Source organism: Phalacrocorax carbo, chromosome 2 (genome assembly GCF_963921805.1).
Source record: "Phalacrocorax carbo chromosome 2, bPhaCar2.1, whole genome shotgun sequence".
NCBI classification, from domain to species: Eukaryota; Metazoa; Chordata; class Aves; order Suliformes; family Phalacrocoracidae; genus Phalacrocorax; species Phalacrocorax carbo.
In genome coordinates, this window is record NC_087514.1 from 139,901,109 (window position 1) to 139,928,060 (window position 26,952).

A 26,952-nucleotide genomic window follows, 5' to 3' on the forward strand; every position below is an offset into this window, starting at 1 on the left:
AGGGTGCAACATTGTGCTGGGTTTGGCTGGGACAGAGTTCATTTTCTTCATAGTAGCTAGTATGGGGTTACGTTTTGCATTTGTGCTGAAAAGTGCTGACAACACAGGGGTGTTCTAGTTACTGCTGAGCAGTGGTTACACTGGTCAAGGTCTTTTCTGCTCCTCATACTGCCTGACCAGTGAGTAGGCTGGGGGGGCACAACAACCTGGGAGGGGACACAGCCGGGACAGCTGAGCCCAACTGACCCCAGGGATATCCCACACCATATGACACCATGCTCAGCATAGAAAGCTGGGGGAAGAACAAGGAAGGGGGGATGTTTGGAGTGATGGCGTTTGTCTTCCCAAGTAACCGTTACACGTGAAGGAGCCCTGCTTTCCTGGAGGTGGCTGAACAGCTGCCTGCCGATGGGAAGCAGTGAATGAATGAATTCCTTGTTTTGCTTTGCTTGTGTTCGTGGCTTTTGCTTTACTTATTAAACTGTCTTTATCTCAACCCATGAGTTTTCTCACTTTTACCCTTCTGATTCTCTCCCCCATCCCATGCGGGGGAGTGAGCGAGCGGCTGTGTGGGGCTTAGTTGCCAGGTGGGTTAAATCACAAGAGACATCCAGCGATACCTGATTTAGAAAGAACCCAAACAAAAGCCAGAGTGTGATCTAGCTTTCAATCACAGGTACCCATCATGCCTCATGTTCCCAAAACATCCGTGCTACAGCAATACGCTGTTAAGCATCACAGCCATTGGAAAATAGCAATTGAATCCCACAGGTAGCACTGATATTTTATGTTCATAGCTCTCCCTAGCTCCCTTCAGGCAGAGAACAAAGTTTTGCTCTTACAAATGACTACACCATAACTAATTATTTAGTGATCCATTTGTTTTAACAGAAGGGGTTATGTGGCAATGATAAGACCCAGAAGTGATTATAAATGTGATTATAAATCACATTTAGGTTCATGTGATGCATGCAAACAGCTGCACAGGTATCTCTCTACATATATTATGTTCAGGAGTAAGCAATAACATTCATTTTCTACGCCTTCTTCTTTTCTTCTGGAGCATAGCCCACACTTTTTCAGGTTATAGTTCCTTATAAGAACTTTTTTATAGTGGTCTTAAGAACCCTTGTCTTCAGTTTTTCTAATTATTCCTGAACTTAAAAAGAAATAGCTACAATTTTTAATTCATCAAGTAGTTCTTACAGTAATAAAGAGCTGAATTAAGCAGAGTGAAACACAAAAAACAGCAAGGCTGATCATCCGGGATTCCCATTCCAGAGGGTAACTTCAGCTTCACAGAATTAAACAAAACCACCACCACCACCCCAGCTTGGTAGGAATAACCAGGAAAACAAGCTGGGTCACGATGAAGTTACTTAGCTGGAAATTCATGACACAGCTTAATTATCACAGTTCACGGAAAGCTAGCAAAGCAGGTGTCGTACTGCAAAGTTTGGGATTTGCTCCCAGAAGCCCTTGGACTCCTTGGTTACCTGTGAGCTACAAAGACTTGTCGCAGGCAAGAGCAGAAGAGACAGCAGCTCCAGCCCACGTGCGACCTGCTCTGCCTGTATCGCACCACAGAGAAAAAGCACAGTACTTCACAGCAAGAGGCAAGAACTACGGACTTCATGGTAGTATCAATTTCTTAACTGGCACTTGGCATTTGAACACACTCTGGGGTTTGAAGGACCTCCTGCACATCTCCCAGAACCCCGTTCCAGTTCTCTAGATGCTTTCTCAGGAGCTGCTTTAGTCTCCCTTCCTTTGAGATTGATTTTTACATGGACTTCTAGAGTTCATCCAGTTTTTGAGATGGGGGAGTTATATTTTGGCCTATTAAACTTGCTGAATATTGGTTTCAAAATAACTATCCACATTGTAGGATGTCAATAACATCTAAATAGCTTTTACAGGACTCTAACTAGTGCTTCTAACTCCAAGTACCCCCTTGGCATTCCCGGTCGATATTCCTTGCTTGCTTTGTCTCACGGTATAGCTTTTATGAGCTTTGTGATATCTAGTAAAATCCCTACCACAGTTCAGGATTAGGGATCAGACCAGTAAATTCCTATAACATGTCCCCTGGCATCTCACTTCTGTTTGTTTTTTTTTATTATTATTATTATGAAAGCCGTTAGCCAGTCTTTAAATCACTGCCAGTCAGCCCAGAAGTCCATACACCTCAGCCTGGCTGCTCTTAATGTATGGAGGCTATAGAAGATGTTTACAACAAGCCAAGAGGGCACTTCTTGCTTTGGGAGGCAGCTGCGGCTTTGCAGAGCCAGTGTGACCAGAGAAGAGAAAATGGAGACGCAAATTCCCTCTGGTTTACTTGTTCCGGAGCATCTCCACTTGGTGGGCTGCTGTTTCTGGACTAACACACACATCACTGTGGGAAAGCAAAGGGATTCAGGCATGTCCTGAGTCAAGACAACCAGAAGAGGCTGCTGATGGATCTGAACAGTTAGGGACGGGGCTGTGCAGCTGCCGCCTTTGCTCCTTCAGACCAGGACTTCAATGCTGATAAACATTTTTTTCTCCATGATGCTCTGAAACCTGTTTGACCACTGTGTCAGGGATGCCTTGTGCCTCCGCTCCAGGCCTTAAATCCTGTGACATCAAAAGAGCTTTAGTCTGGCAGCCTCACTTTTTGCTCTGGATAAGGGGTTCTTTTGAAAGGGCCATCTATTATGCTTAAGATGTGTCATTTTTTGAAGTTTTAGAGTTGCTTTCAAAACTATGTCTAAGCAAATACTGCAATAAGCTACTTATTGTAGCAACGTGACCACACTTCATGGTTTGATCTGCAATAGAGCTGGGTACAGACTTCATGCAGTGGCATCATACCCATACTGATCTTGTGCCCACAAGGACAGGTACATGTTTGTGCCTCACTACGCTGCCATGCAGTTCCTGCAGCAGATTGTGCTTCAGATAGCTGACTAGCAAGGGAAGACCTCCCCCACAGCCATTTAGGAGAAGGTAAAAGTGGCAGAATTCGTATCCCTCTTGTCCAAAGGCATGGATTATAGAGAAAATCTGGGTAGGTCTTATTGTTAGAAAGTGTCACGGTGTTCTCTGAGCATCTGATCGTGACCAGAACGCATGAGCTGAGGGGCTGGAGCAGTGGCTCTGGTTGAAGAACACTGGATCCTCCAAAGGACCTGCAACAGGTGGTTGCCCTTGTGTCTACTATGCTCCTAGTTCTTTCTCTAGCCTCCTCCTAGTTCCTGTTGTGCAAAGAGAGACTGTCTTACCACAAAGACTTTTTTTCCTCCTTTTCTTGTCATCTTTGTTTTCCTTTGCAATACTGCTGAGGGGTCACTCAAATTGTAATCTCATGTACCAGAGGTTTTGTCAGTGATTTTTTGTGGGATTGGGTTTTTTTTTTTTTTTGGCATAAGATCAAGGAGATAGGAACCAGAACAAGATCAACAACAGAACAGCTACATAAGCTCCAGTCCCCATAGCAACAATGAAAAGTGTTTTCCTTCCTCAGTTTTACAATTCCAAGCCGAGGCCTGGTGAGAGGTTAAAATGTTTCCTAACTTACTTGCTCATTGCAGAGTTTTAAAAGCAGGCTACTGGGGTGAGTAGCACAGGCCAAGCAAGACCTGAGCAGCTTTCCTGAGCTCCAGGACGCAAGACAGTGGTGTGGGAAGGGCAGATGGGAAATAGCGTTTTCATGGCTGTAGGACTTGTATGTAGTAAAGCACACTCCTGTGGCACAAATCACTTTGGGAGAAAGTGATGGAGAAGAGAAAACATAACATTGCACAGTGCCGCTCTCTCAGACTGACCGTCCCACCATGATGGGATCAGGAAAGCAAAACTGTACTAAATCCCCCGAGAATATGGGGCCGCATCGCTGTATTTGCGCCAAAATCAAAGCAATCGCCTTGTCCCAGGTGACTGCTGTGAACCTGCCGCAGCTATGCAGAATGCATGCTGCTCGCAGGCAGTGCTGCACTCCCAAGCTCAGGGAAGCTGAGAGCCATCGCTGACCACCGTCTCCTGCAGCTACGTGGTTTTCAAACTTCGTGTGTATGTTCAGGAAATGTTAAAATTGCTGAATGCTCAGGAGAAAAAATCAAGGAGCCTGTGAATGATAAATTGAATTCCCCAGGACAGACTGGGGAATTTTGAGCCTGACGATGACTGGACCCCACAGTCCCAGTCAACCTCTGGCACCAAGACCTCTGTCACGGCTTTGGTGTTCTGCATGATGGATTAGTGCTTGGCAGAGGCCTCTCTGGAGGAAAACACCTTAAAAGTACCAAGAGGTGCTTGGAAGACTTCTATTTGTAAAGCCAGTTCTTCCTAAATCATCTCTCCTTCCCTGCCTGCCAGCCTCCTTGGGCAGGGGCTGCCAGCGAGCAGCATGCAGGGGCTGCAGGTGTGCAGTTGTATTGCCGTGCTCCTGCCCACACACCTGCCGCAACGCATGTCAGTCACGCATCATTAAGACATCCAGGCAATTTGTATAAAAGGTGTTGATTCCTTCTTTCTCACAATCTGAGCAAAGTCCCACCATACGAGATCAGCAATTAAGAGCGTGACAAGAACAACAAAATCAGGCTGAAATACAGACCCATCTGAACAAACCTTATTGTATCTCAGTGCACATAAAAAACACACTTAAATTTCTTTTCCAAGCTGATCTTCCAATTGACAATGTTAATTGGACAGGAATGGCATACTCACTCAAAAGAAAAGAAAAAAAACACAAAAACCAGAAGAGTTGAGTTTCACTGTTTGTAAAGAAACTCCCCAAATGAGTTGTCCTCTTCACTGTACCTGAGGGACAGATCCAGCAGCATTCTGGGAGCACTGTACAATACCATCTGAAGTTGAGGAAGTTTTCCGGGATTGCAAGATTTTGCCCCAAGAGGGTAAGAAAGTGTCATTTTAAGATATTTAGGTCAGGTCCATTTTCCTGCCACCCAGTAGCATGTGCTCACATTATAAAATTAAATAGAAAGAAAATAGAAATTCTCAAATCAGTTATAACTAGGTCTTTGATTAACAGGATACTTTCTACATCTCTGAAAAGCTTTTAGCTTTTTAGATCATAATCAAAGGTGACTTCACTGATGACAGCATGATATTGTTAACCTGTACTCGAGTAGCAGAGGGGATGTACAAGGAGGGAATCCCTCTGTGAGTAAGAAACGTGGACTGTGATCAGCTGAATTGGTCCACAGCTCCTTACTACCACTACAGTGCCCAGAAACGGGACAATTCAGACTCTCTTGGCAGCCCGCTTCAACGCCAGCTGGGCCACATGCCCAGGACTGGGCGCTGGCAGACAGCGTGCCTTGGGTTTGGCCACACACAGTTTAAGCCCCAATCTGGCTGGCAGAGCCTGTGGGAAGGATCTACCATGGCCCGTCACCCGCTTGGGTTACTCACTGATTCCTGACCACACCATCCTGGTTTTGATGTGGGTCTCCTGCGCAAGGGAAGAGCACAGCCAGTTTCTGCTGCTCTGGTGGACCTTCTATAGATTCTGTATATTATTCCACCAGAGTAAAGCTAAGTGATATCCTGCCTTTGGTATAACCCCACAGAGTACTGCCAGCTTACTTTCTGCTACATATTTTACTGGGTTTGCTGTTACTCTCTCAGGATAAACATATACCACTATTTTAGATTCTGTACTACTTGTTTTTCCAGTCAAAACCAGAAAAAGTAACCTTTTAGGAAAAAATGGTAAATATGTTAGCTCACTTAACAGATTTAGACTTCATCCCTCTAGGAGCGCAATTGGCATAAAACAGAAGGCTCATCTGTGCTGGAAATAGTGTTGCAAATGGTGATATTTCAGCAAACTACTTATTGAGGGCTTTACAGTAGTAACATGCACTTGTCTCGATGTTCCTCAGCATTTGTAACAAGTTGACAGATATTCAGTAACTAAAGGTCATTTTATTAAATAAGGATTCTTGTTTTACAGTCTCAAGTAGATGCTTTGAAATTGTTAGAGAGCAGATTAAACGCTGAACCCCCTCAACACATGTATCCATTGTGTAGGATCATGTATCACGTAAATGAGCTTGCCGGACCACCTGACATTGACTCGTAACACACACTGCTCCAAATGGCAAAACCATTCAGTTCTTAGTCATTTAACTGAATTTATACATTGACTTCTAGATCTCAATTTTGATGAACAAAGAATACTTTGTGTTATATAACGGTTACATCCAAGTAAGATTAAATTCTGTGATCTTCATGTGTCTTAATCGGTAGACACAAGCCATTGGAAAACCTGGAAGGCCTCAGCACTATCAAGTCTGTTCCCAGGGCAGACCTGCAGCCACTGAAACTGCTGAAAATGTTCCTACCAAAGCCAGTGGTTTTGCAGCAGGTATGTAACCTCCAGAAACAAACGCAGTTCATTTACAAATGCAATTATTGTCACTTCTAACACCAGCCATTTGATTTGCGTCAGCCTTTACAGTGAACCTCCCAATGCCATTCAAAGGGGAAGACTTCCCAGTACCACCATTCCTCACTGTGAGGCTCTTGGGTACCAAACGGTGGCAGGCACGCCAAGCCCGGTCCAGCACCAGCACACGGATGGGTAGGAGGTAGGTCAGGAAGTTCTGTTATCAAACAAGTCCTACAAAACCTGTGTTGCTGCATCTATACCCTCCAACAGGAAGGATTTACCCTGAAACCCTTTCCAAGAGGTCTGAAAATCAACAGTTAAGCAGGACGGCATGTAGAGACATCTTTTGCCCTAGAATGGGAGACACCTTTTACAGTGATTCAGCTTTCACCCTTCCTCAAAGGTACATGGACCCTCTATGTTCACGCTTGGAGTAAATCAGTCTGCTGAGGGATTCAGCCCTCCCTCTGCTACTGGTCTGGCAATAGAGAGTAAAAATTAAAACAGATGATAACAGGCAAGAAAGGCATGGTATTGCACCTTCACTAATTATTCAATAAATTAACCTAGAAGCCAATGAAAACTTGGCCACTGACTCATCGGTAAATAACCAGCCTCTCATAAATATACATCCAAGATGAAGAGATTAAGTCCACTAATAATTCAAACAGATGGAAGTGAGTCCAAATAGCTGAGAAATGAAACTCCTTCATAAATCCTACCTTTGACTTGTTAAATTATTAATTCATTTTTGAGCAAGAAACATCCCTTTCTAATAGCTCTTGCTGGCCATCCAGTTTAAAAAGCATAAGCCCACATCACAGAAATAATAAAACACTGAAAGAATGACATTCTTAGATTTTCTTTTTAAGACATATAACTTGTATTTTGCATATCAAAACTGGCAATTTTTAATGAGACAGATTTCTGAAAATTGTTTGTTTGCTGGTAAGACTTCAGCTTGTGCCTTTTCCAGATATCTAAAACTTCAGCTTCCTCCAAGCCCTGCCAGCTGCCAGGCACACACAGAAAGTGTTACCACAGAAAAGGTTTAGCCAAATTAACCAGTGAATTTTTTCACCCCCTTTTAGTTCTAAAGAACCAAATGGATTTAGGATCAACAAAACACAAAGGACCTTTCTTAATGGATAAGCTGAATGGAGAGAGGTCTTCTAAGGGTGATAGGAGCTTTTCAGTGTTTAGTCGTATAACAGCAATGCATGCCAACACACACACAGCACAGCTTAAAACTTTGTGCTCATTTCTAATGCCATCATAGCTATTTTTCATTATACGGTAATTAGTATCTTTTTTCTAAGCAACTCTTTTGCCATTTGAAATAGCACGCTGCTTGTAGTTTTGAAGTAATTTTGATGGATGCTTTCCTCTTTCACTATCCATCAAACCCTGTGTAAAATGCCCCACAAAAAGTATCCTATACCTTAAACAAATAAAATTAAAGAAAAAGCATCTTTTGTCACTCTACCTTTCTGTGGACAGGATGAAAAGCTCATTGTCTTCCTCAACTTAACTGTCGTTAACCACACTTGTAAATCAAAGAATTTCACTAATGCATGGTGGTATCGGCATTGCAAAGCTTCTGTGGGGCCACCCGCGACTGCCGCTTGCGTAAGCGCTGCACAGATCAGAGCATGCCTTACTATCAGCACCGGCTGTCTTAAAGCCAGCAGTCTTTAAAGATGTTTCATTCCTATCGTGGAATTTTGGCTTTTGTAAGAGCTGTTTTAAACAAAAATACAAATATTGTACAAAATACGAGTTACCATTGGGAATCAAAGAAAAAAGTTGTCAGATTTACTAGAAAAGGGACTCCAGCTCACTTCAGGTCTCATTATAAGCTTAAGTTTTACATACCAAATAGCAATTTTTCATTATAAATTCATTTAGGCTCTAGAAATGTGCATTATCTAGGTACTTACATGAGTAGACAGATGCAAAGCAAGTATTCTAACTAGTTTCATTGAACTAAGTTTCATTAAATGTGTTGATAAAAATAACTGCTCTGAATTTCTGTATTTGAAATAAATTTGAAGCAACTTGGATATTGACTGGAAAGTAGGCACACATGTAGCAGCAATCGAGGAGCGGAAACAAACTCTGCTGTCAAACACTGGTTTTGATATTAAAACTGAGTAGATCTACTGACGCAAGTTAGTGGTTACCATACATCTGATAGAAGCGCAACAGAATACATCCTTATGCCCTACACTTAGGAGTTGGATTACATTTTTACAGCTTTTGAAGTTTAAACAGAAGAAAACTTTGTGTATGTGTAAATGGCAGTATCTGACACGTTTTTCACACACATCCCCTCTGCTTCCCACTTTGATGCCAGAGCAAGACCTGGGTGAGTCGCAGGCCAGAAGGGAGCCGCCGTTCTCTCCAACCGTGCCCTTGAAGCACCAAGAACCAGGACTTGTAAACCTCAGCCCTGCAGTCTGGATGTCATCTCCACCCTTCTATCCCTGTTTGGATTAGGCCCTTGAGGGTAAAGGATGTTTCTACTGTGGAAGCAGCAGAGGAAGATGTAGCAAAGCAACTACAAGTTGCACAGGAGTCTTGCAATTGACGTTTTAATAGAAACAAACAACCGGCAGCCTAAAATCCTAGCAAAGAATTGGGAAGAGAGGTAAGTGAGAGAGAAGCAGGCTGCTCCCCAAATTGCCCCCAGTTACAAGCCAGGAGCAGAGGTTTCGCAAACAGCATGTTGTTATAAATTGAGACAGATGGAAATGTGCTTACTTGTCAAAGCTGTTATCCCCTGACAGGAAAGAAATCATGTTGTCTTGAACACGGTGTGGGTAACAGACAGGGAAAGGTCCAGAAATAGAACACAACTAATAATATAAAACTAGGTTCGGAATATGAAATGAAAGCTGTCTTTTACACAGAAAGGGAGTGTTTTTTCTCAGCAGATAAGAGAGTAGGACTTTTTTAGTTACAATAAGCACACATTGTCCTGATGAAGACTTAACCTATCACCTGTAAGTTACAGGTGTTTGTTATACAGTATTATCAACAGGATAATTTCTGTGATTGAGAAGTTTACATATTCTGGTCTATCTAAAATATTTAATAATATGAGATACTAAGCTTTTAAAGAGCCTTTGAATTCTAAATACAGCACATCCAATTCATTAATGTTTTTTTAAAATTGTAGATACTAACAATAATCTGAGTCTGGCTTTGAAAAAAGTGCAGAATTTTCTTCATAAGCCAGTGGTTCCTTCAAGGTCAATTTAATAATGAATTACATCTTTTATTTTAAAGCACATTTCACACCAAAGCTCAAGAAGAAAACCAACTTTCAATTTCAACAGCAGTATATTTCTAATACTGCTCATTTCTTCCCATAGGAAAAAGCCCACTCTAGTTCCATACTTCTTTCTCTACTGAATCCACATCAGAAAACAAATGCTAATTATGTCTTTTCCATTAAGGCATAAGATGATACACAAACAGAAAGATGTTTTGCCCTATGGGTGCTAAGATTAAAAAAAAAACCACACTTTCTATTATAAAAGTGTAAATTTACTTTTACCGAATTCTTTAAGTCTCCACCTTCCATTAGGAGAAAAAAATATTGCAATGAACATAAAATTTTTGTGATTATTCCATTATAACATTTATTCTTGCATAGAAAGCCAAATAGCCAGAGACATCCATTTCAGACAAGTTACGGCAGCAGCAGCGCCCATTATTCCACAGAAACATTTCAGTCCAGCTGGAAAAGGAAGTTTCAAAATACTTCTGTATGCATTAAAACAAATTTTAAACCCTTTTAGTTTTTGTGTTCCGAGTCTTTAGAAATGGTGATTTTTGTATTAGGTTTGGTAGCCTCATCCATCAGTTCCTTCAGCTGCCCAATTTGTTCATCACGGAAGTCATTAAGTTTTTCTTCTGTGAGCTGGATTCCATATAAAGCCTTTTCTCTCAAATTTTGTTTGTCCTCATTTATTTGTTGCTGTATCACTGCTGCATAGTTCTAATGAAGAAGGAATATAAAGGTCACAAAAATGACAAATGCAGGATTCAGGTCAACTTTTTTTAATACCATTTTACCATAAAACACACTGTTTCTTAACCTTCTACAACAGCCTATTAATCAACACCAAATTACAAAAAAATACACTTTTTGTAAGAAAAAAGTTATTAAGACTTTTCTAGCATCTATGGTTAATTTTAAGTAGCTAATTTAAAATGCATACTGTATATGTACAGATTAATTTAATTCTGTCATATCACGTACTACTACTGAAAATAAAACAAAATTTAATTAAAGATCAAATATATTTATGCAGTTATAACTATTAAAATACATGCTTTCTATCTAGCAGGATATCAATAGGATTCAATTTGTCAACTTGTACATCTGGAAAAGTATTATTCTTGAAGATATGTACTAGAAAAAGCGATCTATAATTTGGCAATATCCTAAAGCCTTTCCACCTAACCACTTCCTGCATTTCTGGGAACTAATAAGGTCATTTGCACCCAGCCCTGGACTGCTCCAAATGTGGTAGGAATTCAGTGACTTCTGTCTGCTCCTTCAGCAAACTTCTGTTGCTCTGTTACCTTTGGAAGAAATTAGTTACCAAAATTAAAAGTTAGGGGAGAAGAAGAAGGACCTTCAAGGACAGATACCTCTACACTGGCACTCATTCCCTAAAGGGAAAAAAGGATAACCACTTTTCTGTACTGTTTTGAACATAAGTAAGTTTGTTCAGACTTACTTTCAATCCCATTATAAAAGAAAGCATTTGGACCATATTTACTTAAATAACAGCATTTATGTCAGTGGATAGGCAAAGCACTCTGTATGTATTACATCTGTACCAGGCTGAGGACCATTATAAAAGCAAAACTTCCTCAAGGGCAGAAATGGAAGTGGCCAACAGGTCAACCAGTAATGTGGGCATAGTTGGGAAATCGCTTAATTACCGCTTTGGAGCAATCTTTGACCATTACGACTTTTCTAAGTCAATGAAAATCTGGCTCAATGTCCAGATGGGGACCAGTGACAAGCAGTGTCCCTCAGGGGTTCGTACTGGGACCAGTAATATTTAATATCTTCATCAATGACACAGGCAGCGGGATCGAGTGCACCCTCAGCAGGTTTGCAGATGACACCAAGCTGAGCAGTGCAGTTGACACACCAGAAGGACGCTATGTCATCCAGAGAGACCTGGAAAAGCTGGAGAAGTGGGCCTGTGAGAACCTCATGAGGTTCAACAAGGCCAACAGCAAGGTCCTGCACCTGGGTCAGGGCAACCCCCAGCATTAATACAGGCTGGGGGATGAAGAGATTGAGAGTGACCCTGCGGAGAAGGACTTGGGGGTACTGGTGAACCAAAAGCTGGGCGTGACCCAGCAATTTGTGCTTGCAGCCCAGAGGCCAACCGTATGCTGGGCTGCATCAAAAGAAGTGTAGCCAGCAGGTCGAGGGAGGTGATTCTGCCCCTCTACTCAACTCTGGTGAGACCCCACCTAGAGTGCTACATCCAGCTCTGGAGCCCTCAGCACAGGAGGAAATGGAGCTGTTGGAGCGGGTCCAGAGGAGGGCCACAAAAATGATCCGAGGGCTGCAGCACCTCTCCTATGACGACAGGCTGAGAGAGTTGGGGTTGTTCAGCCTGGAGAAAAGAAGGCCCTGGGGAGACCTTATTGTGGCCTTTCAGTACTTAAAGGGGGACGATAGGAAAGATGGGGGCAATCTCTCCAGCAAGGCCCCTTGGGACAAGACATGGGGTAATGGTTTTAAACTAAAGGAGGGGAGATATAGACTGGCTATAAGGAAAAAAGTTTTTACTATGAGGGTGACGAAACACTGCAACAGGTTGCCCAGAGAGGTGGTAGATGCCTCATCCCTAGAAACATTCAAGGTCAGGTTGGACAGGGCTCTGAATAACCTGATCTAGTTGAAGACATCCCTGCTCACTGCTGAGGGGTTGGAGCAGATGACCACTAAAGGTCCTTTCCAACCCAAACCATTCTGTGATTCTAAATTATAACACTCGAGGTTTTGTAAGGACAGTGGTTCTGCAAATTTAATTCTGCTAGCGGTGCTACCACTGACACCACTGTGTTCAAAGCCCAACAGCAGGGATGCTGTACGCTCCCTGGCTCCCTCTACCCAGCACCAGCCTCACTGCAGCAGTTCTCAAAGAAGCTGTAGAGAGTGAATTAATCAAAAGCCTCATGGCATGTGTACTTACTGAAGTCAGTGAAGTTATTTGGATGTTTAAAAATTAAGCACGCATTTAAACACTGGGTTGGAAGGGAGCCCAAATTTCCATTTTTCTTAAGAGGAACTTAAAAACAAACTCCACAATTAAGAAATTAATTTCAAAAGTTAATTTTTATTGGAAAAAATATAGGCTCTCTCCTCCTTTAGTAAGGTATCCTCTAAAGCACCCTTAGTTTCAAGCACAACTCTGAATATAAGACACTGAAAAAACCTATCTTCTGAATAAATAAGAATGATGACTGCATTTCACTGTAATGCTTCTTTTTTAAAGGTGTAAATATTGGGAGTATTCAAAAGCACAGTATTATTGCAATGAGATATAAGCATTATTTTCATTTCCAATTTTCAGCTAAAAGAAGCCCAAATTTGCACACTGAATTGTTAATCCAATTACTAGCAAAGTTACTAAAGCCACTACTTCAGCTGTATGTCTAATAATTCCAGAGAAGTGGGTGAGAAGGAAAAATGTTATTCGTAAGCATGTGATAAATTTCAAAATGACATTTACTAACATAAATATACTACATTGTTCATGGACCATGTCAAGCCTCACTAAAGTCAGCAGGATCTTACCAGTCCTGCTGCAAAGCTTAATTCATGGCTATTTAAAGAAAAGAGATAGATATAACAAACCGGGGCAGACAAAAGTAAGTATTTATTAATGCAGGCTCTGAACTAAACGGATTCCTCATTTCTAATAGAGAGATCTGTACTGGTAGAATATTGTGTTAAAGTTACCTAATAAGAAACACAACAACAGTTTCATAATAGTGAGATTTTTCCCCACATCACCTCTCCTCTTTTTACATTAAACATGCATCCAGGAACAGTGACACTACAGTTAACCCCTGCAGTAACCCTACCCCTCAGTGGTATTACCTTATGGTAGAGTTGGTCCAGGGCTTAGAAGGAACTACAGTATTTTCCTGATGACTGAACAATCTAACAGTAACAACAAGGTAAAAAAAGATAATGGCTTAAAAAGTCTTCAGCTTTGTGATTTACGGAACTTCTTATCAAGGTAGATGGACAAAGGTGATCTCTGAAGCTGTCACCAGACCAGTAACACACAGATATGTTACACATCAACTATTCCACCTCATCTATCTTCAAATTTCTGCACAGAACAATCCAGTCAGTATTGATTCTGGACTCCAAACACCAACATTCATAGCATGTAATTCAGAAACAATACTGGAAGCAAGCAATGTGAAACTGCCCACATCTTATCAACAGACCTGAATAAATGTACAGACCCGAATAAATGTACAGACCCTGAGAACCTCTCCATGCAGGTCTCCAGTGCGGGTTCCACACTGGGAGAAAGGTCCTCCTCACCGCTAATGATTAACCACCTGGAGCAGCCTAGGGTTACTGCTGCAGGCATGGGCTACAGTACCTAGAAATAACTGAAGCCTATTTAAAGACTGGTTACAATTTTACAAACTTTTTGGACTACAAAATCATCTTTCCAAAAATATCACATTAATTACTGGTAAAGATTCTGAAACAAACCCTTGCTTAGCTTTCCCAAACAAGGAAAATCACTTTGCTTCTGCCTTTCGTTTTATTTTACACGTAACTACATCTTCCAAATATAACAAAACTCCTTTGTCAATCACAACACAAATCCCTGGCAGATTTTTCAAGGGCGTCTTATTCCAATTATGGTTCGCGGTCTCCTCACAGAACCAGAGACAGGAGACACAAAACAGAAGACAAGTAAACCTGCACACTCGCAGAGCCAGGCTCAGTGTACACAAGGATGGCAGAGGCACACAGGTGCTCTCCTCCCTGGCATGGATGGTCAAGGGTAGCAGGTCAGTCAGGGACAACCTCTGCACCTTAGCTTTTTTTGCATTGGTTGGTTGTTTCTTTGTCAGTAGCTTTTACTGGATGATCCTCTGCCTGCACCAGCTGTACACTTTCTGGACACTTACATGAAAAAAAACAAACAAAAACCAAACCACCAGCTGAATGGTAAAAGCCTTTTCCCCTTATATATGACTTCCACCAAAAACAAGAGAATCAACTCTTAAGTCAGGACAAGCTCTCCTGATCATTTACCATCGAAAGACAGCTGATCTATCCAGTATTCAATCCCAGCATGCTGGCCCTCCATATCACAAGCATCCTCAGGGTCCTGTTCCTCCCAGTATCCATCCCAGTCTTAAAGGAGGGTAACAGCCTGAGGTGCAGACTGGCCAGGTCTCTGCATTGCCAACAGTACGCGCAACCACAGAGACACCACGAAACTCTCCGTATTGCCAATGCAGAGAGGCAGATGCCTCACCTGAATGCTCTGATGCACTCCTTAGGGATGCTGGTTCTGCCCATGGATCACACTGGCATCTACGGCATGCAAGCTGAATCCAGCCATTAGGCTCTCACAAAATCCTATGACATGATTAAATACTTGAACCTCCAAGTGATTTCTACAAAAAACACAGAAGGTAAGTATTTGCTGTAATCAATAAGCACGGAGTTTTTAATTTAAATTAACTCACTGAAGCGAATACACAGTTTGCTGCTGCTCTCTGATTCATAAGCATTCACAGAATGCACAAATTCATCAAAAGGGCAAGGGGATGGGTGACTTTGCGCTTTTAAAATACCACATATTACAGAGAGGATGTCAGCCTTGTTTTCAAATTTGAGAAAGGCTTAAATACAAAAATAAAAGCAAAAACCACACAACCAAAAACCCTACTCCCTGACTGCCAGAGGTATAGACTCCTACCTGGTCCAGTGCATGCTGATAGCCATTTATCTCATATGCAAACATGAAATGCTGATAGACATTCGTGATTTAATAAGATTAAATGGGTTAAGAAACCATTTGCCCATTTTCACTGGGAAAAGCAGTAATTATTTTCTTTGGTGTCCTCCTCAACAGGTAAAATGCTACATTTTAGACAACCGCTCCAAAAATCTCTGTACGATTCATTTAGATAGAGTCAGATAGATATGTCTGTTCACAGTAACTACCTGTACGATTCACTTTCTCACCAGATTTTCTCTTTAAAAAGGTCTAAAATGGTGATCTCCCTTAAGCAGTTAAAAGTATAAAGCCGATGTATTCATCCATTCCATAAGACTATCTCCACTTGCAGTCAAATTAATGATAACACTGATAAAAAACATTTTTGGGGCCAGATCAGAAACCTGACTACTCTGAGACATGTTAAACGAACAGGGCACAGTCAGGCACTGAAAAACACTATCAAATTATTTTAAATTTATTTTTCTCAGGGTGACATCAAAAACACAAGCATGGCCTGACAGGCCATCCTCATTGCTCCCTGGAAGTTAACTTAGAATTATAGCATTTCAAATTCTTCTGCTGCTACTAGAAGCAAAATCCAACAGATGATGCTACGACCATAGTATGAAAAGACAAAATCTTTATAGAAGTGATTTTTAAATGGGCGATACACCTCATGAAATTCTATATTTTACCTGAAGCTGGAAGTATCGTCAGAATGTAATAACAAACCTGGGAAAATTCTACCACACTTAGGCTCTGCCTAATACACAATTTCAGTGGATGTTTTCATACACTCACATACACGTTGAGCCATAACAACCTACATTTCACCCTCTAAGACCACTTAATATAGTCCATAAACATTTTAAAATCTGAATAAACAGCTATGTGAAGTCACACATCCTCTAAGAGGAATTACGTATTATCAGACCATTTCAAACCACCTTTGTGTTTGTAAAGGACACACCATGATCACTTAAAAAAAAAGTCAATATGCTCTAAGGAGTGGTGAGTAAGCGTTCCTCCTGCTTTTGAAAATACTCATCAAATCGTATTTGAATGACACCAGGTAATGACATATGGCTGGCACTATCAGAATTTCTTACATGGAAAATTAAAATAGTAATTGCTGGGAAAAGGGCAACAGAATGAAGATGGGAATTTTGCTTTGAGATACCCAGAACAGCAGAGGACCTCTGGAGAATAGAGACATCCAACTCCTACTGCAAGTCTTGACAGAAGGTGAAAAAACAACTTTCTCTTCTGGCATTTAAACCACCTGAGCATCCATCACATGTGTAACAGCAAACCAGAGGCAACTTTAGTAAGAGAAACTCTCACGAACATTCAGCACTGGCTTAACACTGTTCCTGCCAAAAGCCTGAAGGATGTAGGGTGAGTGGTTACTGCTGAGTGGTTTTGCAAAAGAAATTTTTATTGACTGTAGTGCAAGCACAAGCGGGAAATCTCAAAGATTATTCTCTTTCTGAAAATGCTATAGGACTTTACATGTAACCTTGCAAAACACCAACATCCGAAAGGTATGAGGCCAAATGTTTCATGCACAGACGCTCCAGCACAACAGACAACACTCACACTCTGAGGCAACGCTAAGGCCTCTAAAACAGCATTGTGCTCCAGGTAAATAAAGCATTACAAACAAGTTGATAATCATAAAAATACAGTTACACTATAAATTTAACAGGCATATACAAGAAAAAACCAACATTTTTCCTCACGTGTTTTGGTTCTAGCATCTCCTTCATTACCAATGTCACACCACAGAATTTGTCAACAATACATTTAACATCTACTACAAGAGGCAGAGTTGTGCAAAGTAACACTAAGTCTTGTGGTTTCAAAACCAGAAGATTTTCCCAGCACAGATACATTAAAGAAAGCCATAGCACAGCCCATCAACAGGGTGCTCTGGGCTAAGGTAGCCAAAGCTGCAAAGTCAGACCTGAGACAGTGCTGCAGCCAGAAAAGGCTGCAACAACGAGAGTAAGCAAGCAAATGCTCTTCAAGTCTTGTGTTCACCACTGCTTGTCTTGAGGTACAGATTAAATAATATTCTAATCCTCTCTGCATTCACACACAAACCTCTGTCACTCAAACTAAACATACTGTAACCTCAAGCTCTTTGGCTTGAGTGAAGCACCAGGGTTGCTAATGGAGGGGATACCAGCGGCTATGCTATAGGCTATAGATTTAATTAGCTCTTCTGTTGAATGATTTATCTATATTTCATGAGAACAATTTGGTTATAAATGCTGCTGTTCTGAGATCTGTTTGCCACCTTCTGACAGCTCTTAGACATAAAGAATAAGATGCTTTAAGCTAAAAGATCTGCCATTTCTGTTACATTTCAAATTTCAGTCATCCTTGATCTTTTCCATTAATAATCAAAGTATTCAGTTACGCAGAAGTTAGGATGTAACATTATTAAATAGGTACATTTTATTCAGAAGTTTGCTATGTATAGAAACACGAAAAATTAAAAAAGAAAAAGAACTGAGTGGCTTATATGACCAGTCATAAGAACACTAAGTTGAAACTTTAAGCACATAAAGTAAGAATCAAAAAGGGAATCAGAGAGAGTGCTGTGTTTTTATTAAAGCTGAAACGTTATTTAAAAAAAAAGGTCTCTTCTCAGAAATTAAAGGAATGCACATTTTCACACAGATTTTTGAAAACTTCTTACGTGAAAGAACAAAAACTAATTTTAAAAACTTTTAACTTCTAATCCAGCAACAATGCAAACTGCATTCCTCCCAGGACAAGATCTCTGTTCTTCCCCTGTGCATCACCACCTCTTGAGAAGGGCAGTTGCAGAATCCCCAAAGGGAAAAAAATTTCAGAGCAGGGCTGAACCAGAGTTGGTAACTCACAGCCACTGTCCCTGCCCCTCTGCTGAGGCAGCCACTACAGTGGCACTCCAGAAAGAGAAGGAAAACCAGGGGCAGAACTGCAGCTCACAAACAGAGTTCATTTAATCACAAATTCTTCACTCTGAGGGTGGGGAGGCACTGGAACAGGTCACCCACAGAAGCTGTGGATGCCCCATCCCTGGAAATGTTCAAGGCCAGGTTGGATGGGGCTTTGAGTAGCCTGGTCTAGTGGAAGGTGTCCCTGACCATGGCAGGGGGGTTGGAATGAGATGATCTTTAAGGTCCCTTCAAATCCAAATCATTCCATGACTCTATGATTCTATGAAATGCAAAACACAAAAGGTACAGAAGCAACAGGGTCTGCCAAAGGCCAAAGTGTTCCTTAAGTACCCTTCAAGACCACAAGTGTGGAGAATCCATCTCACTACAGGATACATCTCCTACCACCAAAGAAGAGCAATGCAGGTGAAATAATATCCTCCCTTCTCTAACAAATATACCCAATTGTAATTAATGAGGAGCTCTAAAAGAAAGCTGTGTGAAGAGCAGTTTGGATAAGCTATTTTGTATTTCAGTCCATTATTAGATGGAAAGATTTGTAGAGCGCATTTCAAACCAAGGGGATAGCCTAGCACTAGCAATGGGATTGTCTACATCTAAATGTTACGTGTCTAAGTGAAGCTAGAGATGAAGGTTGTCTTTGTGCTGAGCGTTTGAGAGAGAAACCTCTGTCTTAAACATGATGCGATGACCGGATACACTGTCCTCCAGAGGTGTGGATCTCATCACCACAAAAGCAACTACACGTCTCTCCCTCACTGGCTGTAGATGACTGGCTTCAATCAACTTCCTTCCTCTCTTTGGGTAAAAGGAAAGTGTTCATTAGTTGTTTTGTTTTGTGGGATTTTAATTACAAAAGGCATCAAAAATACCATATCTCCTTGAATGAATCTATAATCTCTCCTCTGGAGTTTGTTTTATCTTTGAGTAATGCTGCTGAAGTCAGACTCAGCAACATCCTGAAGTGAAACACATGATTCCTTTTATCCTTAGAAAACTTTCAATTATGTATATTTTAATTTCTGAGGATGAAAGGCCATGACATCATTTCTAGTTACAACGCACAGTGGTAAAACAGATTTCTCCAGGACAAAGTCACTGGATCGTAAAGAATGGGAACAACCAGAAAACTTGGAAGTTTTCTAAAAGTTCATCTGAAAGAAAAAGCCATGAGAACTTTAACAATATCATGTTTTCCCAGGAGATTCAGGAAGGATGCTAGAATATGTAATTATCGATTTCAGGCGTAGTGATCACAGAAACACAATGATGCACATACTGTAACTATACAGAACTGTTACCATATAAGGGTAGGGTTTGTTGGGTTTTTTTTTTTTGGTTGCTTGCTTATTTGTAGTTTGGGAGGGGAGAATGAAAAATTGTTCAGCTAAAATGGAGCCAGGGAATATAATTATGTAATACTCAGTAATCAGCATGGAGAATTATTATTTGATCAGGAAGGTATAAAATGGACTACTTTTTTTGAGCACAGTTTACTAATATTGTTAAACTGGAAGAAATGACATTAATTTAGAGGAATGTGAAAAAAGCTGAAGGACTAACTCAGCTTTGTTTATAGCTTAAATAACATGTCTTTTTTTAATGTCTTTTTTTCATGTAGGACTTATGAGATCATAATTTGAGGTGAAAGTGGGAAGTTTGTGGCCTGACCATCAAGGTAAACATATATAAATGCTATTAAGTCCAAAATAGAGCACAACAACATTACAGCACATCAGAGTGACTTTACTGTCATTTGTGGAAAAACAAGCTCTGATTAATTATTTCTTTCTGGGTGCACAATACTTACATCAGTATTGTACATCAGGGACAAAATCTAGGTCACTAAAAGCTTTTTGAATCATCAGATAACAACCACAATCTTCAAGATCCTCTCAACGTTAATAAGCTTCATCTAAGCCTTAAATAGAGAGCTTGAGATCATTCTAGGGAAGAAGAAAGGAAAAAAATTGGAACATACTTGAAGGGAAAACATTTAACAAAAAATAAAATGACCAATTAAGTTCTGAAAAGAAAGATCAACCTGAAATGTAGATGCAGCACAAGAAATGCAGCAGGAGGAAGAGATGGGAGGTAGAACGAAAGAGATGGTCACACAAATGGGTTCCAATGGCTCAACAAGATCCTGTCATGGTTGTCTTCCCTTGGACAGATTGTATCATTCAAAGTGTGACCTCCACCAAAAAACAGACTTCTTTTAACGAAGAATAATTAAAAAATTTTCCCCTCTGAAGTACATATGAGTATTTGAGGGTCTTTTAAATCAGTACTGGAGACAAAAATACTTGGAAGAGAAATATATTAAAAATCCCATAAGAATTTAATATAGGTAACAATTTATGAACAAAACATGGAAAATTATTCAGTCTGGGCCTTTGTATGTAAAAATTATGATGAAATTACACTGCTACTAATACCAACCTCTAAGACTGCTGTGTCTGGACAAATAAGCTACAGACCAGAAAAGTTAAACTTCTTTCAAGAACACTGTGTCATATTTTCATAGAAATCCTAATAAATCCTCAGCAATTTGAAAGATGGTTATTTCTTGACTCAGTTTCTATTTTGTTTTGACATTTTATGCTGTGTATGGCAGTTCTTTGGCTACTAAAAACGCTGTCCTGTGCACTTTTGTCTACAGCTGACATTTTGTCTGGCAAATATTATGCTAAATTCTTACAGAATATTCAAGGTTTTATCCCATGCTGTTAATTTAAAGCAGGGCAAGGGAAAAGACTGGAAGTTATAGTATCAGTTCAATTTCAGGAACTTCCTCAAGGCATCGGTTATTCTGGAATATTTCAATTTAAATATTAAGCTAAGAAATCTTGGCAAAGTGCTTCACTGCAGATAATTCCTAGACAAATATCAACACTAAGTACAGGCATTTTACCTAAAAAAAACCTAAAGACTGTTTTAGCAACATAATCACACAACTGTAATTAAAGCACGCAATGCAAACATCACTTACAGACTCCCATATCAATTCTTTAAATAGAGGACAAGCGTCTTAAATTTGCAGTTATTTCTTTCAGAAGTATTACTTCCAGATTTTCAAGGAAGACAAAGATTTCACATCTAGATGTTCGCAAAAGGAAAATAAAGCCTGTTTCCAAGACAACCACATTAGTTTCTGGACTGCTAGATACTAACTAAGAACATACAAAAGATTACATATCCCAGATGATGACACACGGAAGACTTTCCGTGCATGTTCTTCTACTCAATTTATACCCAATGAAGCATGTCAACCGTACATATATATCCCAAAGAGATTCGGTATTCTTATTTTTCCATTACTCACATTCCTATATGCTCATTAGAGCCAAAACCTTAAACTAATACAGAAACAAAGAAAACCTCAAGTATAAACAAAAATTTAATCCACTAATAGGCATCTTGCATTGATTTTCCTGACACCACAAATAACCCTTCTGCAGAGGGTGCACTGAATTTTTCACTTTAATGGGCCTGTAGAAGAATAATGTGCCTGAATGAATTAAGTAAAAAGTCATGGGCAATATTTAATAAACAGACCAGAAGGTCATTAGTGTAAAAGTCAGATCCACCCCTTAGGACAAACAGACAGAAAGTCCCCCAGTTTTAAGTTAACATATTCTACATTCCTATGTACAATACATGGAATACAAATTTAGGAAAGCAAATTTGGCAACAGAAAATACTGAGTCAAAGGCTGATTTTCTTGGCCAGTCTTACCACAGTCCCCCTAGTAACAGGGGAGAGAGAGAAGCCCTACCTGGGTGCTTGCAGAGGCATTTAAAACAGATAAGTAAGAAGTCATTAGAATGTATCTACCTGCTTCTTCTACATGCGCAAACATTTTGAGGTGTGCTTTTGACAGAGCACTGCCTAGGAGACTGGCTATCAGTTAAAGAAAGCCTACACATAGGTAGACTCATAGAGAGCCCCTCTGCTCTGCTCTGGTGAGACCCCACCTAGAGTGCTACATCCAGCTCTGGAGCCCTCAGCACAGGAGGAAATGGAGCTGTTGGAGCGGGTCCAGAGGAGGGCCACAAAAATGATCCGAGGGCTGCAGCACCTCTCCTGTGACGACAGGCTGAGAGAGTTGGGGTTGTTCAGCCTGGAGAAAAGAAGGCCCTGGGGAGACCTTATTGGGGCCTTTCAGTACTTAAAGGGGGACGATAGGAAAGATGGGGGCAAACTCTTTAGCAAGGCCCCTTGGGACAAGACAAGGGGTAATGGTTTTAAACCAAAGGAGGGGAGATATAGACTGGCTATAAGGAAAAAAGTTTTTACTATGAGGGTGATGAAACACTGCAACAGGTTGCCCAGAGAGGTGGTAGATGCCTCATCCCTAGAAACATTCAAGGTCAGGTTGGACAGGGCTCTGAATAACCTGATCTAGTTGAAGACATCCCTGCTCACTGCTGGGGGGTTGGAGCAGATGACCACTAAAGGTCCTTTCCAACCCAAACCATTCTATTATTTTATGATTTTCTGATTTCAAAAATAAAAAAATACCACCACTGTGAAACACAGGGGGATTCTTATAAGGGTGTTACTTTGGTAAGTATGATGTTCAGTCTGGTTCTTTTCAAAGTTCTACTCTGTAGAAATAAATCAGTGTATTTGACCACAATCATCCTGTTACAATTCAGTCCTCCTTGTTTTAGAATAGCAGCAGTACAGCATCTCTATGAAAATCAATGCATACTGATGTAACTGACATTTTCCTTAAGACAATACTGGTTTATATTTGTAAACTCACCCTATGGAAAGAAGGCTTATTACTGCAATGAACATGTACTTCATAGTACTTAATAAAAGAGAAAAAAAGATTAACTCATTAGTCTCTGTGCTAGACCCAGTGCAAACTTTTAAAGTTCTTGTTACTGCAGCAAAAGATGCTAAATGATGTTCAAGTTTTAGACCAGATATACACTTTGTCTACACATAAATCTAACTCTGTCAAATGAAGTTGTTAATATAGATTGTTTAAAAAGTCTTCCATATCCTCCAAGCAACAGAACAATTCACAGCATTTCCTACTTCTTCAGTTTTATTGCTCTCAAAATTAAAACAAAGTTCCTTACTCTGTTTTATTTTTCTAAAATATGGTGATATAACATATGTATCAGAGGACTTTCTGGCTGCATAACAGTGCAGACAAAAAAGGTCACAGAAATTAAGAATTCCCATTCTAGACATAATTCTATAATTGTGCTGACTTTTTTTTAGCACTTTCTTAAGGTCAAAAAAACTCTAAATCCTACAAATCTATGTATCTTACCAAGGGTTTTTAACTTACATATTTTTATACAATCTCTGAACTACTTCAGAAGTAGCCACAGAACCGAAGAAAACAAACATGTCATCAGTATGTTCAAGAGCTGCTATAAAGGAGCATGCATCTCTGCTGACTACATCAGAGCCCCTAAATCTGAAAAACCCAAGAACTTCTGTAATCATCTGCAAGACACTATCTATTTATCCCTTTATCCAATGGCTCTGACATTTAAGAGGATTTTTATAGCATCTGTCACAATACAGCAAGTATGGGCTGGGCTTTCACAGAAGACTGGAGGGATTAAGTACAAAAGGAAAAAGGAAAATTCACTGATCTGCTGAACAAGTTTCAAAATTCAATGAAGTACTGCAGACACAGCTAATTTGAAAGCACTTCTGAAAAACTCCATAGAATATTCTGTATTGTTCTTGGGGAGATCAAATACATATCAAACTCAAGTCTGAACACATTCTCCTGTAATCTTTATACAAGAAATACTTCAAAATTAACTCACCTAAATCTTGTTCTATTTCTTCTTTTTTGTTTCTGCTATGGAGGAGGTTTTCCAACAATTAAAGGGGGCTTGATTTGAATTAGCAAATGACAGGGAAACAAGGTAGGGGGGTAATAAAGGTATAGCAATCATGTAAGTCAAGTAGCTTAGATTTGTATGTACTTCATTTTGAAATGAACACTCTTAACAAAAACCTAAGCTTTCACAACAAAAATCCATACTGCCTACTTATTCCTAAAAATTCTCACCCACCTAGAACCTCTCCTTCTTCTCTGTGCAACCACAGGCTCTCCAGTCCCAATCAAAAATGCATGTTGAACTGGAATAGAAGTTAATTTACCTCAATAATTTACAGGAAAGCATCTTTAAAAGAATGCAAAAACACCAGAGCCAGGAAAAATATCAAGGCAACCACATTAAGATTGGTCAAGCTGGCCTAGCTCTGTGCTCTGGCTGCCAGCCTCCCAAGTGCTTTCACAGCAGAGTACCAAGGTCTTCAGCTATGGGTAAAGTATTAACATTTGGAGCAGAAGCAGCCTGCCCGTCAAGAAGATATCAAGAATGGAAAGCATAGCATATTAGTTCTACTTCTATGTCAAAAACCCCCAAGATAAACTACCTGTGCTCTGAGTTAAGCCGTACCATTTAATCATTTTGGTATGGTGCATCCGCATCCACTCAGATGCTCTCTCCACACTAATACAATGATACTTCTATCATTTGCATCAGTGTCAAACTGCTGCACTGCTTGTTTACTGTATTAAGAAACAAGTCCTTTTTCTACTGCATATGATTAGGAAGAGTTTTCAAACTGACTATATAAGAAGTTCTAGAAAAATCTCTCCTTGCTATCCATTGATGACACGAATAAACAGGTTGCCTCAAGGTTTCTACCAGTCAGAGAATACTAAATATATTCAAGAGGTTTCATTTGCGTTTCAAGAGTTTTCAACATTAAGGAATTACCTCTACTTACATTTGCATGGCTTTAAAATTATTCTGGACTTGTTTAAAGCAATTAAATGCTATATGAAAAATAGAAATTTGAATTATTTTTGAGTTATGTGTTTTAACAAATTTTGATTGATAGCCAAGAAAAACATGAAAAAGAAAGTCTTGTGTACATCTGTGCACAAGTAGGCAGTTACAGGAGAATCAGGATGAGTTCTTGTCTCACTTGCCACTCAGCAGGGTGGCTTTCAGAGCCATCAATTTAAGGCAAACTCCCAATTAAGCTACTCTGCTTTTTAATTTAGTCGCAGGATTCACTATAGAGTTAGGCCAAGACAGTAAACAGGAGAAAGCTCTCAAACAAGTTGCCTGAAGCAACTTATCTTGAATAACATTTACACCACCTACCACCCAGTGATGCTTCCCCTTGAACCACACTGATGGTAAATTATGTGGTCTTCATGAGCAGGGGTTCATTACAGTCTTAAGCGGGGGATGAATATTAGCAGGCTTTGCTGTCCTGCAGAATGTTTCATGTGCCTCTGAAAAAAAAATTTAAGCTTGCTACATGAGGAAAAAAAAAGTAACAGTCCTCCAAGTAACATCAAGCCCATAGCATTTGTGAAGCTGCCAGTTCAGGGGAGAGCTTAGGCTAGTCAAACTAAATCCGTTTAGTGATATAGTGGAAACTCCTCCTGCTCACCAGTACCATGAAGATGCAGCAGGTGAGCACAGCACGTGGATGCAGCAGGTCACAGCTCCAAGCACTGGCCCTTGGGCAGGAAGGCATCAGATTACAAGGATTCCTCTATCATCTCATCATGTGTCCCATTTCTATCACAGAAATGATGGGCAGACGAGAATAAAGAGTTGTTTACACTAAAACCAAAACCCACCTGTGGGCTGCTTGCTGAACTGTCCCCATAGACTAGACGTTGAAGGAATCTGCATGGGCTGGTCCCAGGGCTACGGCCAGGCATCACACTGGTGTCCTGACCATACTGCACTTCCTAGCTCACCCCAGCTCCCTGTGGATCTCTGACCCACAGGCACGTGCACTGCAGTAAATTCAACAACAAAGTCTACCTGCTGTTATAGCACAAGACTAGCCTCTACTATTGACTGCTGCCCTAGAAAACCAGAACAAAACATACCTTCTCTATGTCAAAACATAACATTTTAACATGAATTTTTAATTTCTTGAAAGAGGAAGACACTGAAAACAAGACCATACACCAATTGGGGGGTGGGCAATGGGAACATCTGTATTTTACTGTACTTATTTATAAGAAAAATACAACAGATCTCATCTTCACTGAACTGCTTGCTGTATCTACTCCAGCAGTGATTTTACAAATAACAGCTTCACAAAACATTTTCCTTTGCAGAACCCAACTTAGTAATGCTTTACTTCATCAGATGGGTAGACAATTTCCTTGGGAAAGTTCTGCCACAATTGCTGTCAAAATTATTGTACCTATTTGAAATATCTTTAGGATCCTATCTTCCCTCTAAAACACTGCCTACAAGCAAGCTAATCACAAATGAAAACAAACAAAAAGTCCCATTACTTGGGAAAAAAGGAAACCTTTGTCAAATAACTCCGTAACTTGCCAATGATAAATGCATCACTGTACCAAAAGCTTTAATCAACAAATAGGATATGCTAAATAGCACAAGGGGTCATGAGAACTACATCTCACACAACAGAACAGAACATCTGAAGGTGAAAAAAGACAAAGCCAAATAAAACAAATCCGAAGTGCTCATTCACACTGCAATTAAATCCATTACACACTGTTGCATACTTT

At 40.3% G+C, this 26,952-nt stretch overlaps 1 protein-coding gene across 1 annotated transcript in view; it reads right to left on the reverse strand.

Annotated features, from left to right (window-relative positions):
• Positions 1–9,930: 9,930 nt before the first annotated feature.
• SDHAF3 (succinate dehydrogenase complex assembly factor 3) overlaps positions 9,931–26,952 on the reverse strand; it is a 35,677-nt gene continuing 18,655 nt past the window's right edge. Inside the window, exon 2 of the mRNA XM_064444569.1 lies at positions 9,931–10,406. Coding sequence (XP_064300639.1) covers positions 10,203–10,406 — 204 coding nt within the window. The 3' untranslated portion in view covers positions 9,931–10,202. The remainder of the gene's footprint in view (positions 10,407–26,952) is intronic.